Raw genomic sequence first — 20,735 nt, forward strand, 5'->3', positions numbered from 1 at the left:
CACTCCTCTGTGGAGTAGCTTTCTTTAACTGCTGAACCATCTCTAGCAAGAAAAATTTAAATTAAAAAAATCTGAGTATATGCCTGGATGTAGGTGAACAGCATGCATGCCTGTGCCCGTGGAGGTCAGAAGAGGACAGTCACCCCCAGAACTGGAGTTATGAATGGCTGTAAATTGCCACATAAGTGCTGGGAACTGAGCCCAAGTCGTCTTCAAGAGCAACATGAGCTCTTCGCCACTGAGCCACCTCTCCAATCTCCCCCATTAAAAATATTATTTAACAGAAAGTAGTTGCTGTTTAAGTCAGTATGCTAGACAGAAAAATAGTCCCTCAAAAAATGCTTGTGTTCTAATCCTTTGACCTATCAATGTTACCTTATAGCAAAGGGGCGAGGAAATAGATTTTCTCTTAGAGCTTCCAGAAGGAATGAAATATTATGCACACTTGACTCTGACTCGATTAAACCCACTTCAAACCTATGACCTATAGATCTGAAAAATATTGAGTTACGAATTTATTTATTTGAGACAGGGTCTCCAGGACCTTATGTTGACCAGGCTGATCTCAAACCCGCAAGAGATGCACTAGCCTCTGCCTCCTGAGTACTGGGAGTGAAAGGGTACAACACAATGCCCAGTTTAAGCCATCTAAATTTATAATTGTTACAGTTTCAAAACTAATACAGATGCTCAGATCTGAAGCTGTGACAAGCAGCAAAAAAGTGACCCAGACAGGAAGTCTTTCATAACACACTTCCCAAAAAGAAAAATGCTAAAATACCTTGTTTTATTAAATAAAAACTAATAAATATATAAAATAGTCATAAGTTCAAATCTTAATCACTGGATAAATTCATGAATATTCCTTATTTCTTACTCTCAATTGATAGACATTCCTATTTGAACCAATGTGATATAAAATTCTCCCTCAAATGCACAAATTAAAGGGCACAGATATTCACTACCCTGCATATATAAAGCAGTAATTAATACAGATAGGGATTAAGCTATTTATTTGAACTTCTTTAAGAAAGCTTTAGAAGGAGCACAAGGCCTATCAAGTGTGGTGGCCACTCTTGTAGTCCCGCAAGGCTGAGGAGGGAGGAGGTAGAGAGATCATGAGTGGGAAGCCAGCACGGGATACACAAAACTAGTTCAAGCTAGCTTGGTCTTTAAGCAAGACTCTGCCTAAAACTAAACAAAACATGAATAAAATTTGGGTTAAGGTGAAACTCTGCACTTAGATACATCTTCTAACTTAAGGTTGGTTCACTGAAAGAAATGACAATCAAAATGCTGGGCAATTAAAATATCTTATAAGCCCACGACCTTCATCCACTAAAGAAGTCTTCTTCAACCAACTCAAAAGTGATCAGGCCGCTATACAAATTCATAATGGTTTGCTAATCTTTTGATAAAGTCTATCACCCTGAGAAAACACCATCACCCTAACTAAATCCACCATGGACACGCCCAGCATTCCATTCTCTGTGGTCGAGTACTTGAGTCAGCACAGCAATGGTTCACAACACAAGAATGTGGTTGGTTTTGCCATTCAAATACACACAAGTGCCCTACTGTTTGCAACAGAGTCAAAACTCACACATGATAGGGGAAAAATTTTAAATACTCTAAATAACAAAATAAGGCTACTAAGTGCCAAAGATTTTTTATTGAAGAAATAATGTCCTCTAAATTACATAAACGTAAGTGCTCAGTATTTTAAGTAGACCTTCTTTATATTGCATCATTTAAATATAAAATATTTTCCTTCAAAAAAAAATTAGAGCTTCAGGGACCAGGCAGAGGAATAGGATGGAGGATATAAAAGGAAAGCAGTGGGAGAGAGGGATGAAGTAAAACAAAGTAAAATGACACATTGTATGGAAATGCTGTAGCGAAACCCACGGCTTAGAATGTTATTAACTTTTATATCACACCTTCAGGAAGGTGTGGTAGAGTACACCTGTAATCCTAGCACCCTGAGGATGGAGACAGGAGGATAAGGACTTCAAGGTTACAGAAAGTTGGAGATCAATATGGGATGCACGAAGCCTATCTCAAATGGGGGTGGGAGTGTGTGGCTCAGTCTTTACAAGGACTTATGTTCAATCCCGACCAAAAGTAAAACCTCTATCTGATAATGTTAATTCAACAAGATGCTTTTAAATATGTTTGATGTTGGAGAAAACATGTCTGAACGGGAGAAAACAGCCCATTTAGAATGCATACATTCTGGAAGGAAACACATTTAACAGATAGTTGCAAGTGACATTTGTGATTTGGCAATGAAGCTTCAGAGATCACCTTGCAAACTGGAAATTAAACGTGAGTTTATACAGCAGAAAAGGCTGGTAAAGTGAGAACCGCCAACATCAGGGCAGCAGGGGAGAGAGTGTTGTCCAGGACTGTAGTGTTTGAAACAGGAGTTAGTAAGAGAATGCAATGGGTTCATTTCTTTTCTGTTTCATGACAGCATTGGTAAGGAATCACTCTGGGTGAAGTTTTTAAAAATAATTCCTAATAACTTTCTGTGTTGCATGGTTTTGAGTAAGACACTTGTTTAAAAAGTCATTTATATTGACATTAGTCCTTTTTTAGACAAAACAAAAACCTATCAGAAATTCATTTCGCAGTGCAAAAATGTCATGAACACTGTCACTGAGCACCTCGTAGCTGGAGCTCACTACGGGGCCCCCATTACCAATTAAGGTAAAGCTGTCAGAGCTGTGATTTCAGCAGCAACGGACCTCGCTTTTCAGAATATAAACTACAAGTTAAGGCATGCACGTTTCCAAACACGTTCTAAAATGTCCCAGACTGGAAGGTTCTCTTTATCTGAGTTTTGTATGAGCTTCCAAAGGGCATTTTTAAGTAAAAGTACAAATTTCAACCATACTTCTGAAGTGTGTTGATCCTGTTGATTACTAACAACATACAGCGTCGTTCAAAATAATTTTATTCTTTTAGTAATATGGAATATCATTTTTAATGGCAATATAATCTAGAATTGTGGTTTTACTGACATGCAAGTTTTAAGAATAAATGTTTTCAATAAAAAATTCAAACTCATAGGCAAGTGAATATATATTTTGGGACAAAGTTTCTGTGTGTGTAGCCATGGCTGTCCTGGCACTTGCTCTGTAGACCAGGCTGGCTTGAACTCAGCAGTCTGCCAGCCACCGCCCAGCTGACTCACAGAAGTCAATCTTTCAGAGACTCACTGTAAATGACAGGTATTTGGTGAACAGTCATCCCTATTCTCTAAAGCTGCCATAGTGTCCTGGATGTTTCCATTAGAATTTTCTGCAGTTCATTTATTTTTATGTGTACGGGTCTTTAGCCTTTATGTACTCCTGGGTAGCACATGTGTATCGATCTGGTGCTTGTGGAGTCTGGAAGGAGGCACTGGCTCTCCTGAGAGCAGAGGCACAGACGGCTGCGAGAGGAGAATGGGTGCTGGGACTTGAACCTGGGTTCTCTGGAAGAGCAGTCAGTGTTCTCAACAGCTTAGCCATCTCTCCAACCCTCTTCTGGGTTAAAGTTAACAAAGTGTTGTTTCCCTCAAAATAACGGAGAACTGCAAACATGGGGAAAGCATAACGGTCGTATTGAGACCTTTAATAGTTGAAACTCAATATCTTGGGCTTAGCCTGTGAATTTAACTATTAAGCACACTACCCAAATTAAATTATTACTATCTTCTATGACATTTTCCAATGTAGTACAGAAACACCGTACGCCCACCTTGCAAAACTCACAACATAGTCTTGAAATTTGCACAACAGCTTAAAGAAAGAGAAATAAAGAAAAGAGGAACTGTCCTGGAATAAAAGAATGGGCGAATAGCAACGGGAAATTCCTTAATGTCAGTGCACAGCTGCAGCACGAAGCCAAAACTAGAGCTAAAGAATAGGGTTAACAACGTACTCGAGACCCTGTTCCCAAGGGAGAGACGAGGAAGGCACTGTTGGAATGATGTGCTACATTAACACCGGACAGTACAGTAGCCTTCCATCACACGCTAATAATTCCGGTTCACACAATAAACACTGTTCCCTTTTAATCGGTGTTAATCCTGCGCATGAGACGTCTAAAGTTAGCAGAGCAGAAGCGTCCGAAGGAACTCGCGGCTAGGGTACCAGGTCGCTTAGACTTGGCTGATTTCATCACGGGATTCTTTAAGTGCACAGCTCCTCAGGGCCGGTGAAGCCCTTTATCACCTCCCATCGGATTCCCAGCACACAGTACGAGTCACCGAGCAGACTCCACCCCGCCAACTATTCCAGCTTTCCGGCAGGACCGGTCCCAGCCGACCGCAGGCCGCTCTCTCCCGGGAGAAGGCGCGACGGAGAAAGGAGGGAAGCGCGCTCTCTGTCACCGGGAACCGGAGGGCAGGGGCACGCCAGAGCGCCCGGCGCTCGCACTTGGGAGGTGGAGGAAGGAGTTCGCGGCCAGCGCGGGGTTTTTGAGGCCCTGTCTTCCCTGCCTTACCCCAGAGTCTAAAGCTGCCCTGTCTCCTCCGCCGCAGCCGGAGCCGGAGCCGCAGGCGGCGCCGCAAAGCCTGGCAGGCGGCCTGCGACCCCGCGGCTTCCGCCCGGCTACACGCTCGCGGTGCGCACGCGCCGCGCGGCCCGTCGGTGGGCCGCAGGCTGACAGGCAGCGCGGGCGGGGGTCGGGGGGGGGGGATCATGGTTCAAAGCACCCGCAGAGTCTCTCACCTCTGTAAACGGGTCCATCGCTCCAGGCCTCACGTTCGGGAGACGAGACGGTGGGTCCGGTGGTTCAAATTCAGGAGAAGGAAAGAAGTGAGTGCGGGCTCGGCGCAGCTCCGGAGGAAGGCAGGAGGCCGGGCGGCAGGCTCTCCCACACCCAGTCGGCTCTGCCCTCAGTGCCGGCTCGGTCGCTGACCACGGCCGTTCAAATTTGAATTTCAGCGCCCCGGACTGCGCGCATGCGCGGGGGCCGGGCGGGGCCGGGCGGGCCGAGCCGCGTTTGTCCCCGCCCCGGAGCTCGGTCACGTGACACGGCGGCTCTGCTTGTCACGAGCTGCTGGCCTCCCTGGTCGCCGTGGGTGGGGTCGTTCCTGCCGTTGAACTGCCTAAGGAGAGCGCCTGCTTTCCCGCTCGCACCCACGCATGCCCTAGCAGGTCCTTTCGTGGTTCCGTCAGCTCCCGCCGCCCTGCCTTTTTCCTCGGTGGGCCTTTACGAATCCGGCCCGGGTCTCCCTGGCCCTTGGGCCTGATATCATCTGTCTCCTGCCACCAGAAGAGGCATTGGACTGCAAGCTTGACACTCCTGAGAGGCCACTCTGGTGGGTCCCCACACTCGCATTCAGTGACTAGTTCTTTGTCCTTGGGAAAAATAACAGTAATAGACCGTGCGACAAGTTCATTCACAGGCCCCCTCGGTTTCAGTTCCCAGCCACCTGTACCCAAACGTCAGCACTGAGAACACTAGGGAAGCCTTGTAGTTCAATCTTCCACATTTGAGAGCAGGGACAATTGAAAAGCCCGTTTTAATAAAAGTTCCCATTTACCAGCCAGTAAGCAGTCCAGAAATTACTTCCCCAATATCTTTTTATCTGAGTTTCTTTTTCCTCTTCCTGGGAGGGTCTTTTGGAGATGCTCAGACCCAGGCTGTCCAAGAAGCAGTGTCTAACAAAACAGGGCTGTCAAAGCTCCAGTTGTAGAACTGTTTGCCTTACCCAAAAAGGTTGAGAAAGCACCCAAATCCACGTGCTCTGTGTGCCCAGGTTGGTGCTTGTGGGCCCTAAAGTTCTGAGGACTGTGTAAGAGAAAAATACATTAGCAAGGCCTCTGGTGAATGTGTATACTAAATGGGCCCACGACAGGATGAAGGATGCTTTCCTTACTGAGCAGAAAATTCGTTGGCAACGTGCTGAAGGGTCAAGTCCAGAGTCAGAAAGCTAAATAAAAATAGGAAACTTGGGATTAGCAACAAGGCTCATGCTATGAAGGCCCTGGCTGCCAAGCCTTGGAACCTGAATTCTAGGCCAAAATCAGTTCCAGCATATTGTCCTGTGACCTGCACACACAAAGTAAATAAATACATGTAAAAACTAAAATAATCTATAGATTGTCATAAACTGAATTCTGGACATGGAATAAGAGCAACTTTTAAGAATACAGCTTTGCCGGGGGTGGTGGCGCACACCTTTAATCCCAGCACTCAGGAGGCAGAGGCAGGTGGATCTCTGTGAGTTCGAGGCCAGCCTGGTCTACAAGAGCTAGCTCCAGGACAGGCTCCAAAGCTACAGAGGAAAAAAAAGAAAATGAAAAAGAAAAAAATACAGCTTCCATGCTGGGACCACAATATAACAGGAATAAACTTCCCCAGTTCCTTGGAGCTGTGGAATGATAAAAGTGTGTCATGTGTGGGGTTGCTAGAATATAAGTCAAATAAATGTGCTACCTATGAACCAAAGGGAAACGAAGCCTGAATCTTTTTCAAGCTTCAGTAAAGGGGTGTGTGTATGTGCGGCGTGGCTGTGTATGTCAGTCTTGGGAATGAGTCATGGGAAATTTATGTAGCCGTTGTGCCTTCTGGCTGTTGCCTCTGTGATCCTTGGTTTCATTATAAACAACAATTTGATTCTAGCCAGCTTGAGCAAAGCAATAGAGCTGCTCTAAACTTGTAGTTTCTCTCTCCGTACAAGCCCTGAAGCATTGGCCATTGATTATGTCTTAGTTGTAGTAATAGTAGGGCCAGCAGCTCCCACAGCACCATAGCTCTCATGTCCGAAGCGCCTGGTAGGAGCCAGACACCATGCTTCAGATTCAAGGCTGCTCCCCTAGGCTGCTGCAGTTGCCTCCCACGGCAGTTCATTCTTCTGTTTATAACCTGGAATAACATTTTCCATTAAAAACAAATCTTTGCTGGGTGTGGTGGTAATGCATACAGTCTCAGCACTTAGGAGGAGAGAGAAAAATCAGGAGTTCAAGACCTACCCCTGCCTAAGAAAAAGAAGGAAAAGAAAAAAAAACACATACATACATGTTCATTTAAAATGATAACCAAGGACTGGAGGGATGGCCCAGCAATCGAGAGCATTGCGGTTTTTCCAAAGGACCCAGCTTCAATTCCCAGCACTCACACAGTGTCTCATAACCATCCATAACTCCAGTCCCTGGTGTCCGGTTCCCCTGCAGCGTCTGTGGACACCAGGGACACACATGACTCACAGAACTACATGCGGACAGAACATCCATACATAAAATCTTTTTATAAAGATAAGGATCTTAAGCAGAGATGATGAGCCTGAGAAAATGAGTATTTCCTCTTTGGAAGATCTGTTCTTTCAAACAAATAATTATGTCTCTTGTAGATAAAAGTAATGGGGAGCTTAAAAAAAACACAAAAATGTGGTAGCATTAACATCATCAAGAACACTCCAAATATATCCATTTCCAGTTAATTTTTCAAAATTCACATATAGTACCACAATTGACAAAGTAATACAATAACAGGGATATTTGTATTTTTACAGAGGGAAAAAAGGCCAAGATCTGACCAGAAGGCAGTGACGAGAAGGATCAGACAAAAGTTCTCCGCCTCAGGTTATCTGGCTGACGGCCACTTCTTTATACATGTATTGTAGTGAAGAAATGAAAACTACCAAAAGTTAATATCAAGTGGAGCATGGGGACAAAAGCCTGAGGCAGAATGACTTCCATGCAGGGCTAGCCTTTGCTACATAGTGAGCTTCAAACCAGCTTGGTTTCCTAGTAAGACCTTGTTTCAAAAACAAACTATTTTATACACAGGTGGGCATGGTGGTGCATGCTTATAATCCTAGCCACTTCAGACTGACTAAGGTGAGAGGGTTGCAAATTTGGAGCCAGACTGGGTCATTTCATGAGATTCTGTCTTAAAGTAACTAAAAATGGGTTTGGATGTGACTCAGTGATAGAGTGCTTGTATAGCATGTAGGAGGGGCCCTGTGTACAATCTCTATTATTGGGTGTGGTAGGGGAATATTATAAAAAATGAACTGTTATTAATTGCTTTTAGCATTGTGTAATCTTTTCCCTTTCCTAGTTTAGTCAATGAAAATGTTTCAGTTTGTTTGAAGCTGCTTGTTGATTCCCGGCTACCTAGACCTGAAATAATCACTCAGAAACTATACTATTTGCAATACTGTTTGGCCAATAGCTTAAGCATATTTTTTAGCTAGCTCTTATATCTTAAATTAACCCATTTCTATTATTTTATATTTTATTATGAGGATTGTAGCCTACCGGCAAGGTTCCAGCCACCAGCTTGCGTCTTTCTCCTCTGGTGGCTACCTGGCCTCTCACTGACTCTGCCTACTTTCTCCCAGCATTCAATTTAGTTTTCCTGCCTAGGTCTATTCTGCCCTATCACAAGCCAAAGCAGCTTTTTTTACTCATTAACCGATAAAAGCAACACATATACAGAAGGACTTCCCACACTAGGTTACCTATATCCCAGAATAGCCTCAAACTTCCTATGCTGTTGAAGATGACCTGATCTTTGTGCCTCCACCTTCCAAAGACTGAGACTACAGGTGTGCCACTGTACCCATCTTACAATCTGTGTATTGTGTGTGTGTGTGTGTGTGTGTTTCCATACCCACATTTATTTCATAAGGCTATTTTCATAAAACTCACTTTGTGGTTCTGTTTGTGTTTGGTGTTTTGAGACAGGGTCTCACTGTGACCTCAGTCTCACAGAGCTCTGTCTGTCTCTGCCTCCTGCTGTGACTGAAACTCAGCATCAGCACTCTAGGCTCAATACCCACATTCTCTGAGTGCCAAGGACAAATTTCCGTTAGATTTTAGTCAAAGAAATGCATCAAGTTTATTGTCAGAATTCATCTCTCCTCTCACTAAACTTCCAAATGCCAGGTCCAGTTAGTCTTTTTCCCTACTTTCAAGAGTCTGACATCCATTTGCGTTAGTTCATCTTCTGCTACGACAAAACATCATAACTTAGCCCTTTTTGTTTATTTTTTGAGACAGGGCCTGTATATTGTTCTGGCTGTCCTAGGGTTTTTATAGATCATAGAGATCCTCCTACCTCTGCCTCCCAAATGCTAGAACTAAAGGCATGTACCACCATGCCTAACCAACATTTAGTAATTTTTTAAAGGTTTATTTCTTATTTTGCAGACTGAGCAGTCTAACACACAGGCTTCACAATTAAAAAGGTCTTCTTACAAAGCAGAACCAGAAAGGCAAGTGAGAACACACAAGACATGGTATTGAACTGGGACTAGAGAGATCGCTCAATACTTAAGAGCATGTGCTGCTCTTCCAGAGGACCTGAGTTCAGTCCCAGCACCCACAATAGCTTATAACCATCTGTCATTCAGGTTCCAAGGGATATGACACCTTTTTCTGACCTTCCAGACTACCAGATACATATATGCTACACACACACATGCAGGCACAACACTCATATACATAAAAAAAACAAATCACAAAAGAATGTTTAATTAAAAATATTTAAGTAAATGGGAATTAGCCATTCATCAGGATGCAGCCCCGATCTACAAATATTGTTGCACTGGGGACTAGGTTCAAGCACATGCTTTTGAAGGAGCACACTCAAACCAAACACCAGTTCCTCAGTTCTACTCCCAGTTGACACTTTGCCCTTGAGTACCATTTTCTGATGAGTTGTCAGGAAGCATAATCTCTACACAAGCTGACCCCAACATTCCTCAAGTCTTCCTTCTATGTTGAGCTGTCTCTTCCCATTTACTCACATATATGATAGCACTTGGACTCTACTCAACACTTGTAAATGCCCCATACCTACCCCAGAGGTATTATCCTAGGGTGGGTTTGTTTGCTTTTGAGACAGGATACACAGTAAGTTCTAGGCCAGCCTGTGCTACAGAGCTGAGATCCCACATACACATCAAAAAAGAAAAAAGGCTGGCAAGATGATTCAGCAGGTAAAATGCTTGGGGTGCAAGTGTGCTGTGTGATCACAGACATGAGGGTGAACTCGGCAAAGTTGTCCTCTGGCTTCCACAAGCATGCCCTAGCATCCATGTGCCTACTCATTATACAGACATACAAGAATAGCAATTCAACTACATCGTTTCCTCATTCCCTTTCCTCCCTCCAACCGCCACATACACATGCCTCTTGCTCTCTTTCAAATTTATGACCTCTTTTTTTCTTAAATACAACCTGCTTAGTCTATATAATGTTACTTGTAAAACATATATATATATATATATACATACATACATACATACACACATACACACACACACATATATGTTTTCAAGGCTAACCATTTAGTGTTTGTGGAAGTTTGAATGTAATTGGTCCCCATAAGCTCATAGGGAGTGGCACTGCTAGGAGGTTTGGCTTTGTTAGAGTAGGTATGGTCTTGTAGGAGGGAGTGTGTCACTGTGGAGGCGGACTTTGAGATCTCTTATGTGCTAAAGCCACTCCCAGTGTCTCAGTTCATTTCCTGTAGCCTGTAGGTCGAGATAGTACTCTCAGCTCCTTTTCCAGCAACATATCTGCCTGTATGCCTCCATGCCACACCGTCATGTTAATGGACTAACCTCTAAAATTAAGCTACCCCCAATTAAATGTATTCCTTTATAAGAGTTGCTGTGGTCAGCTGGGCAGTGGTGGCGCACTTTAATCCCAGCACAGCACTCAGGCAGACAGGCAGATCTCTGTGAGTTCAAGGCCAGCCTGGTCTACAAAGTGAGTTCCAGGACAGCCATGGAAAAGCAAAGCAAAGAAAAAAACAAAAACAAAAAGAATTGCTGTGGTCATGGCGTCTCTCCACAGCAATAGAAACCCTAACTAAGACAGTATTGAATAGTCAATTGGAGTGCAATTCCCAGGCTAAAACTATTTCTTCTGCTCTCAGCATTCCTTAGTTGCCTATAGCACTTTGTATAGGATTGAGGCCTCATGAGCTCCCTCCTCACCCAGACATATGTGTATGTCTCTTGGTGTCATCTTTGTTCACCTCCTGTTTAGGCAGCCATATTGTAGACTTTATGGTTGTAGCTTCTGGCATTTATGGAGATACAATCTCACAGAAAATTCCCTATTCATGATCTTCCTGCTCCTTCTTTTGCAATGATCCCAGAGCCTTAGGTGCAGAAGTTGTAGATGTATCAGTTGGGACTAGACGTCACAATTCTGCATTTTGATTGGCTGTAGTTTTCTGTAATGGTCACTGTTGCAGAGAAGTTTCCTTTATGAGGGGTAAGGAATATACTTATCTGTGGGTATAAGGACAAATATTTAGACTGTAATTGGTAATTGTGCTGACTTAGTAAAGTGGTGGTTGTAGATTCTCCTCCAAGATCCATGCATTCACTAGCTGTGGGTAGTTGGAGTAGTTGAAATAGTTGGGGTAGTTGACTTTCCAGTTCTGGGCATGATATTCTTTCTGTTTCTTATCCAGTTAGTGAGTTGTTGGTTACCATAAGGTCACTATACCATGATGGTTGTTATTGTGGCTCCCAAGTATCAAGCTGGGTAGGACTGTTGTTTGCTTCCCTCCTTTAAAACCCTGCATGGTACTTTCTGGTACATGAAGCTAGTCCTCATGGAGGGAACATTCAGCTCAGTTCTAGCTCAGGGGCCTCTGGGCCATGTGTCTGAAGTGCATGGTGTCTTCGACAATAAGGACTTAACCTTCCACCTCTGGGGGCAACGAAAGGCAATAGCAATCACCTATGATGCTTGGGGGGGGGGTCTCTTGGGAAATCCTGACCAACATCTCAAAAGAGGGCTTCTCTTGACTGGTGTTGGGGCTTCTGTTAGATGGTCTCTGGCTCTTGGGGAGATAAAAATGTTTTAATGTTAAAAAAGAGAGCATAGAATATACATATTGTCAGAATGCTTGCTCAGCATGCTTGAGACTTTAGATTTAATCTCATGTACAATAAAAATAAGGTGTTTTAGTTCACAGTTTCAAGGGTTTATGATTGGTTGACCCCATTTCTTTGACGGTTAAAGGTGTATCATGTTAGGAGATTTTATGGCAAAGCCAAACCACTCAGCTCAGGGCCATGAAGCAGAAAAGATGAGAAAGTACCTGTGATTCCACCATACTTCAAGGAAATCCCTAGTAACCTGAAGACAGAGCCCTACCTCTTAAAGGTTTTACTGCCTTTAATACATAGCCATTGGCTGAATCTTGGGGGACTTATCCATACCACTGGATTTCTTCTCCAAACACTGCCCAACCTCTTTTTTAAAAAAGTTTTTATTAACATAATTAACATACATTCATTAAATAGATATTAATGGTTTTCATGATGACATATTTGTGCATATATGTAATGCATCTTAATTATTCGTTACCCTCTTGTGTTCACTTCCCATTCTGTTCTTTCCCTTCCTCTTCATAGCTCCCCATTTCTACTTTCATGGAGCTTGCTTGCTTTCTTCCTTCCTTCCTTCCTTCCTTCCTTCCTTCCTTCCTTCCTTCTTCCTTCCTTTCTCCCTTTCTTTCTTTCTTTCTTTCTTTCTTTCTTTCTTTCTTTCTTTCTTTCTTTCTTTCTTTCTTTCTTTCTTCCTTTCTATTTGTTTGTTTGTTTTGTGACCTAATGAGTTAAGATTATTTTCAGGGAAATGGCTTTATTTTATTTTGCTTTTTTTTTGGTTTTTTTGAGACAGGGTTTCTCTGAAGCTTTTGGAGCCTGTCGTGGAGCTAGCTCTTGTAGACCAGGCTGGTCTCAAACTCACAGAGATCCGCCTGCCTCTGCCTCCCGAGTGCTGGGATTAAAGGTGTGCGCCACCACCGCCCAGCTTTTATTTTGCTACCTTATTTTCTTCTGTTTTGCTTTGAGCCAGAATCTTATGTAGTCCAGGTTGGCCTCCAACTCCCCATGTAGCTGAGGCTAGCCATGAAGTTCTGATCCTCCCTTCCCTGCCTCCCAGATGCTGGGATTATAGGTGTACTCTAAGCTGGTGTAGCTGGTGTCATCCAGCCTCTGTTGTGTCATCCAGCCACTTGCTTCTCACTTAGCATCAAGGGGACATCTTAATGACATTATCCTCAGCTCCTTGTCTCCCTGATGAATTAATTTGCCTACCACTAACCTCTTTTTCTACTTTTCCTGGCTTGCTAAGTTAAGTATTTCCTGAAAAAGATATTGAGCCAATTTCACTTCTCATTTGTTTAATCAATCGAACCTTCACAGTTACTCAGAATCCTTTGGGTCCTATCACATTCTCCATCATACTTCACATTGTACTTCTTTCCTCAGTACTTCCACTTCAGTTTTCAATGCCAAGAAAAGTCCTTACTTTATTATTTATTATTATTATTATTATTATTGGTTTTTTTCAAGACAGGATTTCTCTGTGTAGTCCTGTAACAGCTTACTCTGTAGATCAGGCTGGCTTTGACCTCACAGAGATCTGCCTGCTTCTGCCTCCCAAGTGCTGGGATTAAAGGTGTGTGCCACCACTGCCTGGCTTTCAACTATTATGTACCCTTTCCCCCCAAAATCTTCTGTCTACCTTGTCAGTGAGTCAGTGGCTTTCTTACCTTGATCCTACTATCAAAATGCCCTACCCATCACCTTAAGTATCTAACTATGAGTCTAGCTGTACATTATGTACTGAGAAACCTTCTCTGTAGTCAAATGTGAGGTCATATTCTACCTTTCACTCCAGTTTGCACCATCTTATTATGACATGATTTCAGACATACAGAAAGCATAAAAAGTTAATGTGTATACAAATAGAAAAAAGAACCCAACATAGTCTTGCATGCCTTTAAACCGAGCATTCAGGAGGCAGAGGCAGGCTGGGATTAAAGACATATGCATCCACACCTGGCTCAGGTGATATAATCTTATGAGACACTCATTATCCATGTAAGTTGCTGATAGCTGAGAAATTGTTATGGACCATGTGATTTCTGTAGCTACAGTTATGTAATCACATATTATTCTAGGTGGGTGGGTGGCTTTTTCTCCCATGCTTTACAAGGAAATGTAATTTCCTTATATGAGAATTCCAAATTCCAGCAGTATTCTCCTATGTGCCTGCGCACACTCCCAGGTTGAGCAGTTTCAACATTTTGGCTTCTTCTCTGAGACACAGTTGATGGAGATTTGTCTTAGGCCATACATTAAGCAGGAGTGCTACCTGAAGCTGACTGGGCAAGGTAAGAGCTAGGTATAGTTTTGTGATTCACAAAGATAAACAAAAGCCCTCACATGATAGTCTCAATTAACAGTACCCATTTTGAACAATTTTAAACTTGTTAAGCAGCTTCCAAGTTTGTAATTATTTTGTTGTTGTTGTTGTTTTGTTTTTGAGACAGGATTTCTCTGTGTAGCCCTGGCTATCCTGAAACTCACTCTGTAGACCAGGCTGGCCTTGAACCCAGACATCCATCTACCTCTGCCTCACAAATGCTGAGATTAAAGGCGTGCACCATGCCATACCACTATGCCCTGCTAAGTTTGTGATTGTTAATAGAGAAAATAAGTGTCTCTAAATAAAACAATTCATTGATTTTTAAAAAAAAATTGTATTAAAACGATCAGAGAGAAGAGGGCACAAAACAAGTGAGCTATTTGACTTTGTAGTTGAGAAACTAATCTATCAATATCAGTTTCAGTGGAAGGGGTTGAGAAACTAATCCATCGATATGGGTTCAATGGAGGTAGTTGCCATTCTCAGGGAGTTCTCAAGGTATCTACCTTGGTTCTCATTTTCACTCTTAGAGTGCTTCATTCTTGAAAATAGTTCCTCAAAAATGCAGGTGCTGCCAAAATGTGATGCAGGAATTAAGTGTGATTGTGAAGCAAGGGATATTTGTCTTCGGGAAGATAAGACCTAGGAAAAGTGTTACGGTATAAAGACATGATAATATTTTCCTTTAAGTTGAATGTCATATACAGGTCTATGCATTCCATTTGAAAACTGCCAGGTAACATATACATAAAAATAAACTTTTAAAAGACAAAAATAACCTCACAAAAAAAGGGCTGGAGAAATAGCTGAGTGCTCTTCCAGAAAACATGGATTCAATTCCTGGCACCCACCTAACAGTTCACAAACACCTGTAACTCCATTCTTTCTTTTGTTTGGGGGAGTGCTTTGAGATAGTGTTTCTCTATGTAGCCCTGTCTGTCCTGGAACTTGCTCTGTAGGCCAGACTGGTCTTGAACTCAGAGATCCTTCTGCCTCTGCCAAAAGGTGTGCACCAGCACGCCAACCCTTGTTACACTATTCTTAAGGGATCCAACAGCCTCTCTGGCTTGTTGGGCACTAGGAACACACATGACACATAGACAAACATGCAGGCAAAACATCCATATATATAAAGAAAATTTAAAAAAAAATTCAAAGGTAAAAGCTATAAAGGAAAAGTGTCAATATTCAGAGGCCAAAATACCAGGTTTGTTGGCATTGAACCTAAAAGCTAGGAAACATGGAATGATATGTTGAAAACCTTGAAAGTAAATACTTGTCAACCTAGATTTTTATACCCCACACAATTATCTATTAAAACACATGGAAAATGAAATATTTTAAGGATCATGAGAAAGGCTGTGTCAGTGTTAGATCATGTGAGGTGCCTTATTACACAGGGCGAATATTTCTCTGAAGTTAGCTGCTTTTCTGTCTCTTCAAGATTCTGAACTCAGGATCTGCCAAGAATTTCTATGCTCTCTTCTCAGCAAGCATCCTACTTCTCATCGGTCACTTTCTGTGGTGAAATGTATGTCTTCCTACAAAATACCTCCATGATTTGGAGTGGAAAGATGACTTTTCCTTTAATTACACCTCAGATTCAACACAGAGAAGCTCTGAGGATTTGGGTGTCTCCAGGAATAAAAAGACCAGCTGGACATTTTTTTAAAAACTAATCAGAAGACATAAGGGCCACTGCGTATTGATAAAATGAACGACTCTTCAAGATGATGTAACTATAGTAATATTTATGTACCAAATCTTAGGGCTTTCCAATTTTATAAAACAATTGCTAGAAGACATTAGAGACTATGTAGATCTGGATGCAATAGTAGTGGGAGACACTCCTCTCGCACATATGGATGGTATGGTGATTTGAAAAGAGAATGGCCCCTAAGGGAGTAGTACTATTAGGAGGTGCGGCCCTGTTGGAGGAAGTGTGTCACTGTGGGCATGGGCTTTGAGGTCTGTTTTGCTTAAGCTGTGACCAGTGTGGATACAATTCACTTCCTGTTGCCTGCAGATCAAGATATAGAACTCTCAGCCCCTTCTACAGCACGACATCTGCCTGCACATTTACATAACCTGCCATGATGATAATAGGCTAACCTCTGAAACTGTAAGCCATCCCAATAAAATGTTTTCCTTTATCAGAGATGCCGTGGCCATGGTCATAGTGTCTCTTCACAGGAATAGAAACCATAACGAAGATAGATTGGTTTTGAATCAAAGTCAGCAGAGAAACACCTAAATTGCATCATAGATCAATAAAATGAACAAATATCAAAGAATTTTCTACCCAACAGAGAGGGAATATATGTTCTCTTCTCAGTGGAACGTGGAACCTCCCGTAAGGTTGTTCACAGTATAGACCACAAAGCAAGCCTCAGTACAAAAACAAGATCCACCTACATCTGCCTCACAAGTACTGGGATTAAAGAGGTCTGCCACCACACTCAGCAAAAGAGGAAATCTTTAAATTTCTGGAGTCAAGAAAAATGAAAATGTACCGTACCAGAACCTCTGGGGGTACAGCTGAGACAGTCCTGTTCTTAGTGGGGGGGAAATATAGTTATAAATTGATTATATTAAAAAAATCAGTGCAGGAGATGGGGAAATGACTAAGTAAAGATGATTTCCATGCAACATTCGTGACCCAAAATCCCTCCCCCAAACTCATGTAAAGGCAAAAAGAGAAAACCATTTCTATGATTTCTTTTTTGACAACATGTCTGCCATGACATCCTCACAGACACAAGCCACACACACTTATCATCATCATATATTAACTTTTAATTATGAAGATAACAAATAACTTAATGATAAGCTCAAAGCACTGAAAAGAAAGTCATACTCAAGTGCAGACTATGGCAAGAAATAAAATTCAGAGCAGAAATTAATGAAATAGAGACATATAAAACAATATAGTGAATTAAGAGGACAAAAAGTTGTTTCTCTGAAAATGTATTATGATGGCCAATCCTTAGCCATACTAGCCAAAGGCAGAGAAAGAGGGTCCACATTAATGAAATTAGAGAAAAGGGTGTTACAAAAGACTCCAGAAAAATCCAGAAGGTCATAAGGGAATATTTTGATGTTTCAACAAGCTAGAAAAGTCTAGAAGAAATGAAAAATTTCTAAACATGTATAATTTACTGAAATCAAGCAAGAAGAATTAAACAAAACTTAAAACAGATCCATGTCTTAGGGTTTATATATCTGTGAGAGGACACCATGACTGTGGAAACTCTTATAAAGGAAACATTTACTTGGGTGGCTCACTTTCATAGGTTCAGTCCACTATCATCATGACAGGATGTGGTGGCGTGCAGGCAGATGTGGTGCTGAAGAAGGCACTGAGAGCCTTCCTTATATCTTGATCCACAGGCAACAGGAAGTGTACTGAACTAGGAGTAGCTTGAGCATATGAGAACCCAAAGCCCACCTCCATAATGACACGCTTCCTCCAACAAAGCCACACCTTCTAATAGTGCCACTCCCTATAATCATATGGAAACTAATTATATTCAAACTACCACATTCCACTCCCTGACCCCCATAAACTTGTAACATGCAAAATACATTTAGTCTAACTTCAAGAGTTCTTATTGTAGTAATTTAAAAAAAAGCGTGAGAGAGAAAGATGCCATGCAACAGAGCTCTCAGGTGGAGAGTTTTTTTTTAATTAGGGAAAGGGAACATATAAAGAGGGGAGGGAGGGGGAGGACTGGCCTCTGGAGACAGGAACAGCAGAAAGAGAAGAGAGGCAGAGAGAGAGAGAAAAAGAGGTAGGGAGGGAAGGAGGGAGGGACAAAGGGAGGGAGGGAAAGACAGGCAGAGAAGTAGAGAAAGGAAGAAAGAGAGGGAGAGGGAGAGGGAGGGAGGGAGAGAGAGAGAGATGGATGGGAGGAGGGCAGGGCCTTTTATAAGGGAACGTAGTGCACAGGAGGTGCTCTTAGTGGCTGCAGCTGAGGACATGGCCTGTCAGAACCCCAACAGGCCAGTACAGATGCCTGAATGCTAATACACCTCCTTTTTTATTTATTATAAAAAGGTGAGGAGTTAGAAATGGGTAGCAGGTGAGGTGGGGATGAGGACACCGTGTTCTCAAGACTACTTCCTGTTGACCTGGGGGGGCATCATTAATCTTTGGGGGCTCTGGGAAGGCTGGGGTGCTACCATGTCCTGGAGTATCTGGCTGTTTCACTTCACTGTCCAGGCTCTGTGAACCGTCAGGTGCCACTTAGACCTGGCAAAGTGCTGTTCGAGGAGGATCAAGTCGACTCCCTAGGGCTTACAGCACCTGTTCCTTTCCCATCCCCACAGCATCACCCGGACATGGTTGATGGTCTTGGACCTCCAGCTTGTGGCCTATAGCTGGTCGTCCTGCAACAATAGCTGATTAGGAGGAGTCAGCAGGTCTCCAAAAATCATCCCGATGGGAGCAAGGAGGTATAGATGATGGCACAGTTCCCATGAGCGAGGCAGAGAAGTGAGACCCAACGGTCTGCAATTCCTAGTGTCCCAGAATCAGAGAGGGTCAATTATGAGACAGGCACAGGCCACCCACTGAGTTGTCACACAGAGGGGCGTGGCGGGGGTGGGTGGGCAAGGGCTCTGATCCCCCAGAGAGATACAGTCACCTGGTAATAGGACTGAGAAAGCCAGAAGGCAAGGAGAGGACTGTGCTGGAGAAAGGAAACCTCACATCCAGGGGAATGGTCAGATTGCGGCCAAAAACCCAATTGCCAATACTGAATGGAAGGTGATGAAGCGGCCAGTGAAGGAGAAAGCAGACTTGTTGCAGCTGGAAGAGCAGATCTGTTGAGGGTGGGCAGGTGGGCAGGGTCCCAGCTCCCTTTCAGGGAGCTCTGCCATTGAGTAAACATGCCTCACGCAACAGAATTAATGTAAGAGGTTTATTGGGGGAGGGGGAAAGCGAAAGGGTGATCTCTCCCGTCTATCGGGATCACTGGCAGAATGTTACAAAGGTTCCACGAAATATCAGGATATAGAGTTCCAGGAAGCAGATTTTTGGTAGGCATATTTCCCATGAATGAGGCAGAACGAGATCTAGTGGCCTTTTATCAAGCGAGGATCGAACGAGAAAGGCACAAGCCACCCTGGAGAGTCATCACGGGGGGTGGGGGGGATTGTGTGTCGCAGGGCAAAGCCCAAAGGACCCAAGGGCTCAAGAAGGGCACAGGCCACCCAGTGAGTCATCACACAAAGGGTGGGGCCCAAGGGCTCTGAGCCCAAGAGAGTCGTGGTTGTCTGGTACCAGGACTTAACGAAGCCAAAAGGCAAAACACCATGCTTAAGGACAAATCCTCACTCGATAAATGGCCAGAGGTGGGGAAAAAGGGGCTCACCAATCATGCCAGTTTTGGATGGAGAGACCTAGTGATCTGGAGAAGCAAGGCCTGTCTTTCGTATGTGAAATATGGACTGGGTCCCAGGATCCTGGCGTGCTTAAACTGTCTGCGGGAAAGAGGAAGCAAGCGCTAGCAGAGCCTTTCCCAGTCAGGGAACCAATGTTGAAATTTTTTATTTTTATTTTTTTATATTTTTAAGTGGAGCTAGAAAGACACCATGCAACAGAGTTCATGAGAGGGTTTTTTTTTGGTTTTTTTTTTTTGTTTTTTTTTTTAAATTAGAGGAAGGGGAGCCGGTGGTGGTGGCACATGCCTTTAATCCCAGCACTCTGGAGGCAGAGGCAGGTGGATCTCTGTGAATTTAAGGCAAGCCACGTCTACAAAGTGAGTTCCAGGACAGGCTCAAAGCTACAGAGAGAACCCTGTCTCGAAAAACAAAAAAAAAAAAAAAAAAAAAAAAAAAAAAAAAAAAAAAAAAAAAAAAAAAAAAGAAAAGAAAAGAAAGAAAAGAAAAAAAAAGAGAAAGAAAGAAAAGAAAAAAGGTGTGGGTGTGGGTGAGACCAGCCTCTTGGGAAAGGAGCAGCAGAAGAGGGGAGAGAGAGAGAGAGAGAAAGAGAGAGAGAGAGAGAGAGAGAGAGAGAGAGGAGAGAGAGAGACAGACAGAGAGACAGTGAGAGACAGAGACAGAGACAGACAGACAGACAGAGACAGACAGAGACAGAGACAAAGACAGAGAAAGGAACAGACAGAAAGATGGGAGGTGGGCAGGGCACTTTTAAAAGAGAAGTTAGTGAATGTACACAGGTGGTGCTCTTAGTGGCTACAGCTGAGGACATTGCCTGTCAGAACCCCAAGGTCAGGCAAGAACAGATGCCGGAATGCTAATACCTATAGTCTATCACAATATCTCTCAACAATGTTTTAAAGTCCAAATTTTAAAGTTTTTTTGAGATTTATGCAGTCTCTTAACTGTAATCCCCTATAAAATCAAATTCAAAAAATAGATCACATACTTCCAACATATAATGGCACAGGATATACATTACATTACCACTCCGAAACTTAAGGAAGGAAGCATAGTGAGGAAATACTGGACCAAAGGAAATACTGGACCAAAAACCAGCTTGGCAAACTCCATACTCTGCATCTCCATGTCAGATGTCAA

General features: G+C 43.0%; 1 protein-coding gene and 1 pseudogene across 1 annotated transcript in view; both read left to right on the top strand.

Annotated features, from left to right (window-relative positions):
* Positions 1 to 4,691: 4,691 nt before the first annotated feature.
* Kiaa0895 (KIAA0895 ortholog) overlaps positions 4,692 to 20,735 on the top strand; it is a 69,763-nt gene continuing 53,719 nt past the window's right edge. Inside the window, exons 1-2 of the mRNA XM_038322934.1 lie at positions 4,692 to 4,808; positions 7,511 to 7,580. Coding sequence (XP_038178862.1) covers positions 4,692 to 4,808; positions 7,511 to 7,580 — 187 coding nt within the window. The remainder of the gene's footprint in view (positions 4,809 to 7,510; positions 7,581 to 20,735) is intronic.
* The window catches only part of LOC119808827, a 4,203-nt pseudogene continuing 2,715 nt past the window's right edge, over positions 19,248 to 20,735 (top strand).

The sequence above is a fragment of the Arvicola amphibius genome, chromosome 3 (assembly GCF_903992535.2).
Source record: "Arvicola amphibius chromosome 3, mArvAmp1.2, whole genome shotgun sequence".
In the NCBI taxonomy this organism is placed as follows: domain Eukaryota; kingdom Metazoa; phylum Chordata; class Mammalia; order Rodentia; family Cricetidae; genus Arvicola; species Arvicola amphibius.